Below are 8344 nucleotides of genomic sequence, written 5' to 3' on the forward strand. Positions count from 1 at the left end.
TGTTTTAACTGAATTTAGATAAAATTCGATTAAAATAATTAAATTTATATTTTAAGGGGAGATTAGACTAAGTTTGAGTTTAAATGTATTTTTTTTATATTTAGGATAAGAGGTATAGCTGCGCTGGGAGGTATGATGCAATGATTTGAGAGGTAAGTTGAGGTGAATTGGAAGGTAAACTATAGTGTTCTGAGTTTGGAATATTATAGCGAACTTGTGGGAGTTAATTTAGAGAATTGACATAGGGAGCTCAAGAGAGCTTCAAGGATAGTTCTAACGAACTTATCTGGTTAACTCCGTAGAGCTTGTAGGACAACTCATGTGAACTCGCATATAAAACATGTCATAGGCATCAAAACCATCATATTAAGTAGAAAATAAGTATGAACAATAAAGAACACATAAGATTTTATGTGGTTCGATCCTTTAACCTGCATTCACGAAATATCTCATCTCCAATTCATTATATAAATAAAGTATTACATGATTTGCTCTACAATATCAACAAAACCTTACTAAATGTTGTTTATGGTGGATAATAACATGAGGGAGATGTGGGTCTTATGGAGATTAGAGAGTTTGGATAAGAGAAAAGCATCTTTGAGAGATGAGATGGTCAAAATCTTTCATGAAGGTATAAATATAAAAGAAGAAACATAAAAAAATGGAGAAAGAATAAGATAAAGCAACCTCTCAAGAAATTAGATATAGGAAAATCCCTTAAGTGTGGATAGAGCAAAAGGGGAGAGAGAGAGAATTCCACAAGATTAAACATGTGGAGCTTATATAGGAGCATTCTTGAGTGTATTTTGGTTTTGTTAGACACATAGTGTTCATTTAATGATTGTCCTCCTGTAAGTGAGTATATTTGAGTAATTTACCTTGTGGTCCCTTGTGGTAACTGAGCTTGAGAGGTAAGGAAACGTCCGGTCATTTTTTTACCTTAACAGCTGAACACATGGCAGCCTCCCAACTTGTCGTCCTGTTGCTTTTGTAGTGGTATCAAAATGACAGCTAACGTTGTCTTTTCTCATTACTTGGCCAAAGAATCTCCATTTTCATTGGCTTCTTATCTTTTTGTTCTCTCTCATAATGGTGTGTAATGTTCACATGCTGACCCTAACCAAAATCTAACTTCCGATGATACCCTATTAATATCGTGTATTTTACTAAAACTATTATTTTCTTCAAAGAGCTTATCTCTTATCTCTCTTTGAGCTAATCCTAACATGCAATCAAACAAATTGACTTCCTTGGTTGAATTTTCTTGCCACGTTTCATTAAGCAATTGGCCTATGTGAGCACCCAAATTTCCCCCAAACAAGATTCCTCTAGTTTTTTATGTTGAAAGAATTGAGATACAAAATACTCACAGAGAACTAATTTGTATGAGGGACACATGACATTCGCTGCTGATTAACTCTTTTGATCACTAGTGAACTTTTAAGTTATTCTAGAGTGTGCTGCTAGCTTTCTCACAGGTCTAATGATCTTCAACAGGGCTACATATAGCTCTGGCTACTAGTAGTTGAGCTATAGTTAGCTAGCTTTGGCAATTTTGATACTTGAGCTATACTCAACTTTGGCGACTGACAGCTGAGCTACACTTAGCTAGCTATGGCGATTCCAATACTTGAGTTATACTCAGCTCCAGTGATTTCAATTATGAACCATCTATAGCTTTTTTATCATGGCGATAAAACATGATGATAACTCCTAATGATATACATAAATTTTAGGGGAAAGGAGATCTCAATCCCCCATAGGTAACCTTACTAAAGTACCTCTATATTGACAATTTGTTCATATTCAAAACTCTTGAATAATTATCAATATAAGTCAACTAAAACAAGAATAGCTCAACATATCTAGAGCTATACTCTAAAAGTTAAACATTCTGAGTCATAAGGGGAGAAAAATTATAATCCATAAATTTAAAAAAATGATAATAAATCATTCATTCACAACACATAACAATAAAGATAAGTCATTCATCCAATAATTTAGATAAATAAACATATTTAAAAAAGCTTATTCAATCACATCTCATAATGCATAGCAAGAGTAAATTATTCAATCACATCCATAGAGAAACAATTAAGAAGATTAGTCATCCTCTCAAGTAGCACTCATTTATGAGATCTGCCTAGGTAAAAATAGATCAAATCATAATCATTATATGACTAGCACGCGTTATTCTAAAAAGAGATTTTAAAATTTCTTTTGTTATTATATAGACATCAAGGAGTTTTAAAAATAAATAAAGTCACGGTGAACAAATAAAGTTCCTATTGGACCTGACACAAATATATTTGAGCAAATATATAGTAGAAAATTCAAATATGGAAATAAAAAGGGAAGAGTCAAGAGCATAATATTGAATAGTTGTCCTGAGTGTTGGAGCATTCAAGAGGTGTTTGACTCTACTTTGGTGCTTAAAGAAGAGTTGAGATAATCTTCAAAATTATTGCACTGTTTTTTTATTTATGAGAAATCCTTAATGGCATTCTTTGAGGAATCCTCTGTAAAGTTTTCCTGAGGTATCATCCTTGGCATTTTTCTTGAGCATTTCCAGAGGAGTCATCCATAGTGTTTTCCTACTCTTTGGTTTTTTTTAAGGGATCCTTGATAGAATTTCTTATGGAGCTTCTCGTTTTGGTGATTTAAATCTAAGGGTATATCTACTGACCTTTATTTAAATATTACCCAATATAAACTAGACATCGCTACGAAAGCTTTTTGTAGCGTTCCCCACAGATGTCGCTAATTGTTTTAGCTAAATTTTATCTAGGATTTGATTCGAATCATTAAGTGGTTGTTCTTACTAGATCCAGGTCAAATGTGATTAAAGTAGATAAAATTTATATTTTAGGGGAAGATTAGGCTAGGTTTGGGTTTATGTGTATTTTCTTATATTTGGGGTAAGAGGTATAACTAAGATGATTTGAGAGGTGAGCTGCAGTAACTTGGGGGGTAAGCTAAGGTGATTTGAGATGTGAGCTATAGTGTTCTGAGTTGCAAATATTATGATGAGCAGGTGGGACTCATAGGAGTTAATTTAGAAAGTTGACACAGAGAGCTCTATTGAGCTTCGAGGATAGCTCTAAAGAGCTTATCCGGTTAACTTCATAGAGTTTATAGGATAACTCATATGAACCCATATATAAAATACAATCTAGGCATTAAAACCATCATAATAAGTAGAAAACAAGCATAAACAATAAATAACATGTAAGATTTTGCATGGTTCGGCCCTTTGACCTACATTCACAAGAGTAACTCACCTCCAACCCATTATATATATAAAGTATTACATTATTTGCTCTACAATATCAATAAAACCTTATTAAAGGTTGTTTATGCTAGGTAATAACATAAAGAATATGTAGTTCTTATGGAGATTAGAAAGTTTAAATAAGGGAATAGCTTTTTCAAGAGATGAGGTGCCAAAATCTTCCATGGAGGTATAAAAATAAATGAAGAAACATAAAAAAAAAAAATGGAGGAAGACGAAGATGAAGCAATCTCTCAAGAAATCATATCTGAAAAAATACCTAACCATTGGATAGAGCAAAAGGACAGAGAGAGAGAGAGAGAGAGAGCCAGTCGAGATTGAACATGTGGAGCTTATATAAGAGTGTTCCTAAGTGTATTTTGATATTTTTGGACACCTGACATTCATTTAAATTTAATGGTTGTCCTCCCTTATATGAGGATATTTGAGTAATTTGTCTTGTGGTCCTTTGATGGTGACACCCATGAGCTTGGAAGGTAAGGAAACTTCTAATCACATTTTTGCCTCCATACCTAGAGATATAGCAGCCTTCCAACCCTGTAGCCCTATTGCTTTTTTGGTGGTATTAAAAAGATATCTGACATGGTCTTTTCTCATTGCTTCGGTAAAGAATCTCCATTCTTATTGGCTCCTCATTTTTAGCCAAAAAAATATATTTATGTTTTCTCTCATGACGGTATGCATTGTAGACAACAAAATCTAGCCTATGATAATACCCTTTAATATAGTTTATTTTATCGAAACTGCCCCTTTCTTCAAGGAGCTTATCTCTTATCTCTCTATGAGTTATTCTAACACCCAGTCAAATAAATTGACTTCCCTTGGTTGACTTTTCCTACTACCTGTCACTTAGCGATTGGCCCATGTTAGCACCCAAATTTTCCCCCAAACACTAACATTTATCATTTAATTATCTTTTACTCTTTATATTTCATTTGCATCTCTTTTGAATTCGTTATTATGCTTTAAAAGCATGACCAAGTTTGTTCTTATAATTTAGTTTATTATATGTAATCAATCGTTCAATTCAATCCTATCTAAGCATTATGGAAAAAAATCTAGGGATAAAAGGTTAGCTTTCAGAGGAGTCTACATTTAGGGTTGGCAAAACCATACCTGTATCTAGAGCTGGCAAAATTTGACACGACCCGATTACCCGACACGAACACGACATAAATAAATGGGTATGGGTTGTCAAATTTAACACGATTATTAAATGGGTCGGGTCCGGGTCAACACGATTTTTTTCCGTGTCGGGTTTGGGTTAAAATTCTTGACCCATTTACCCGATCAATGACCCGATTATATTTTCTATTTTAAAATAATTTACATATTCTTATAATTAAAACTCAAATATTAGAGATGATTTTCTTTTTTTTTATTCTTTAAAAGGGTGAATATAAACACAATGTTTTATTTATAAAATTTTACATACATTTAGAGCTTCAATAGTGTAAATGTGTAAAAATTGATAGACATGTATATTTTATAATATTATATATATATATATATATATATATAATTAAAACCTCAATAGTGTACATGTGTAATATATTGGTAGATATGTATATTTTATAATATCGATAAATTATGTATGTATGTATGTATGTACATACGTATGTATGATAGTGTGTAAATATTTGATGTAACTTTTGTTTAATATATAGATATTAAACGGGTTATTGGGTAACCCGATTATTTTTCCGTGTCGGGTTTGGGTCTCAATATTTTGACACGATTATTAAATGGGTCGGGTTTGGGTCGACCTAAATTTGACACGACACGAAGCTGACACGACACGAACACGACCCGATGACCCGTTTTGCCAGCTCTACCTGTATCTGGGTAAAGCAATACCTAGACCCTGCTCGGATGTATTTTTTAGACACCCGGATCAGGCTCAAAAGGCCTGGCACCGAACTATATTTTTTAATCTGAATTTTATACCCATATTTTATATTTTATAACATTATATACATATACTTTTTTAATTTTTTGTAATTTTATATTTTTTAAATTTAATTCAATGAAATTAGACATGAAGATATGAACTTTACATGTTTAAAACTTTACATATATGTAATAGATAGGTCAATAAATATAATTATTTAAAATAATATATATTTTATAATATTTTTCTATAAAATTCGAGTTGCCGAGTCCTGAGATTATCAAATGATGCCTAGAGCCGACCCGACTTCATCCCACATCGTTCGGGTCCGATTCAAGTCCAGACCGGACGGTATTTTTGACATCCCTACCTACATTGATGAGAAGGTTTGGCACCTCTATATATTTTTCTCTTCGCCATTTGAGATTGTATTATGTTCTGAGGGTTAAGTTGCTTGCTCATTAATTTAGTACGTGTGTTAGGTTGGAGTGGCAATTCTATATTGACCATCGTGTGTTGGGTTCTATAGAAAACGTTGTCGGTTCCTGTAAGTATATTCACGAGGAAAGATTTTTCATTCCAAAGCTTCAGGTTCTTTGATTGCACTCTTTTTACATAGAATTGATCTTAGACTTCTTTAGTGGATTTCTGTTTCCAAAATATGGCACATATTATGAGAGAATCTTATTCAAGCCCAAGCATTATTTCAAAATTACAACACAAGAACAAACATAAAATAAAACAGACAATATTATTACAAAATATAAAAAAAAAAATGGTAGCCAAATATTTCAATCTCCTTCCTTCACACATTCAAGGGACAAATATTCAATGCTCAGATGAATTTGTGTCGAGTATTGAAACACAGTCAGGATTTAAGCTCTAGACTTCCATATCCTGATGAGCGCTTGAAATCCTAACCGTTGACTTATTGTTCAACACAAACTGACCTGATCGACACCGAATGCTAAACACATTCTAAGAGTCCAAAGATTTTCTCCATTGCCTGTGTTTGGGCGTATTACTATTCTTGCCTCGAACCAGCTTAGTTTTCAAATCAATCGGCGTTTGTCTCCCAAATGCAGCCTCTCCTTCTCTATCGCCTTCCACAATCCTGTCCACAACACTAATTGAACCACTCTTGATCGAAGGAATTATCCCCAGCTTCTTCCATCTAAAGAACGTCCCTTTCTTTTTCTCCACCAACTTCTCAATTTGTACCTGCATGGCGTTGCATTGGCTTTGAAGCCTAAGCACTTCTTCTCTCAGCTTCCTTATCTCCATTTGTTGAGCACCCACTTCCCGTTTTGACAAGCAACGAGCCGCCGAGGGATCAAAGCCTATGTTAGGGCTTCTGATGCCGCTGAACGAGCCACTCCAGTCGAGCTGTTTGTTCAGCTTGGCTTGTTCGGAGAAGAGCACCTGAATCACAGCTCTAACGGGTAAACGGTCGTTTTGTGCAGCATGCAGTGATGCTTCTGGCGAGAGCTTTCGGCTATCGATTAATCTGCAAAGACTCTTTCTCTCTTGCTTTGTTACCTCGGGATGTGCCTGCAGTACCATAAATGTGACATTTTTACAAATAAACTGATTGTTCAAGACATCGGTAAATTGAAACTGGTTAATCTATCTAATTGTTCGATACATATAATCAAATCCAATTACTACAGCTGAACAAGCTATTAGTTAGGAAAGTTGTTCTTATATATGGACCCAGAAGCCCATGTGACATTGTGACATTGTGGCATTGTTAAATGTTCCAAGATCTTGAATTCTAGAAAAAGGGTAAAAAGGTAATCTTGACAAGTGTACAGCGTACGACGTACGTATTGTTTAAGACTACTTTTAGTAACATGCTAGTTGGCGAGGTTTAGGACTTTACGTTGGTGTACAGAACCTGGAGAGGGTAAAAGTAACACTTACCTTTCAAATGCTATATAGCTGACAACAGAAAAGCCATTTATTATTATTTCAGGAAAACTTCCTGTTTCTCAGTTCTCACACAAGATAAAGGGCATTCATGTCAATTTACAGTCTGTGTGCAGTATGCCAATATCCTCTATGGCCAACACTTAAGTCTTCGGATGAAGAATCTTATGCTGACGACATTACAGTACAACGAGACCCATTACACCTTTTTTTTCGTTCCATTTCATGCATATTCTTCAATTCTGTTTCTAATTACTTTCCTTGTTTGCCAATTTCTATGCTAATCAAGAGTTTAATTTCATAAACAGAACCATTAACAACTAATTGTATGTAAATTAACTTACTTTGAGATAAGTGTCAATGGCACGGTACAATCCATCATCAGTGGCGCGAGCATGGCTAGGGAGAGCACCAGCAAGAGCAACAAACTCCGACAAGCTCAAATTAGAATCCATGGCAGCTTCAGCTAAGTAACAATCAACAAGCTTAGCAACCTTAACCAAAGCAGCACCACTCTTAGCACCTTCAATATCCAAGTGAACAAACTTCTTCACAAGCCTAGACACAAGCTCAACATCAAGCAACGTGCCACAAGTGTGACTAAACGAAGGTATCATCAACTCTTTCAGCGAAGCTTGGTCCAATTGCCATGAAATCCTCTTCTCAAGCTCCTCTCTGTATGCTGGCTCTACGTTGACCATGTTGGCGGTGCGAAGCAGACGCAAGAAGAAGTTGCATGGGAGTGAATCTTTCTCCGGCGGCAAGATTCCCACTAGGGTTTCTACAAAGAAACGTTTTTTCATCCAGGAAGCCGTGACACTCTCCGGGGATTCTTCGAAGTTTGTTAAGCCCTTGTTGGCGTCTTCATAGGCTAAGTCCGGTAACCATTTTGATGCATAGTGAGCTATGATTGAGCCAATTAGGTCTGGCCGGACGCCTTTGGCCTTGATGCCGGATATGGTCTTGACAAAGTAGTCCATGTCGAGAATGCAGGCGTCATCGAACCAACATTCTGCTGAGAATTGGGTTGGTTTTCCCGGGAAAGTGACAGAATCCGGCGAGGATAGTTTCTTCATTTTTTCTAGTAGTGTAGGCGTGAATTTAGTATTTTGTAGACCGAAGGATATTGCCTTTTATATACAAATTTGTAAGTGTAGTTTGACTAAAGTGGCCTTCAAATGTTAAAAATGATGAGGGTAGTTTGGGAATGAAGTGTTTTTTTTAAAAAA

General features: G+C 35.2%; 1 protein-coding gene across 1 annotated transcript; it reads right to left on the bottom strand.

The window, feature by feature from the left end:
• Positions 1-5950: 5950 nt before the first annotated feature.
• LOC18037759 (coleoptile phototropism protein 1) lies at positions 5951-8344 on the bottom strand. Its single transcript, XM_006427087.2, has 2 exons — positions 7460-8344; positions 5951-6737 (listed from the first exon to the last, which is right to left on the bottom strand). The coding sequence occupies exons 1-2, from the start codon at positions 8189-8191 to the stop codon at positions 6165-6167; spliced, it is 1305 nt and encodes a 434-aa protein (XP_006427150.1). The 5' UTR covers positions 8192-8344; the 3' UTR covers positions 5951-6164.

This window comes from Citrus clementina, unplaced genomic scaffold (genome assembly GCF_000493195.1).
Source record: "Citrus clementina cultivar Clemenules unplaced genomic scaffold, Citrus_clementina_v1.0 scaffold_7, whole genome shotgun sequence".
In the NCBI taxonomy this organism is placed as follows: domain Eukaryota; kingdom Viridiplantae; phylum Streptophyta; class Magnoliopsida; order Sapindales; family Rutaceae; genus Citrus; species Citrus x clementina.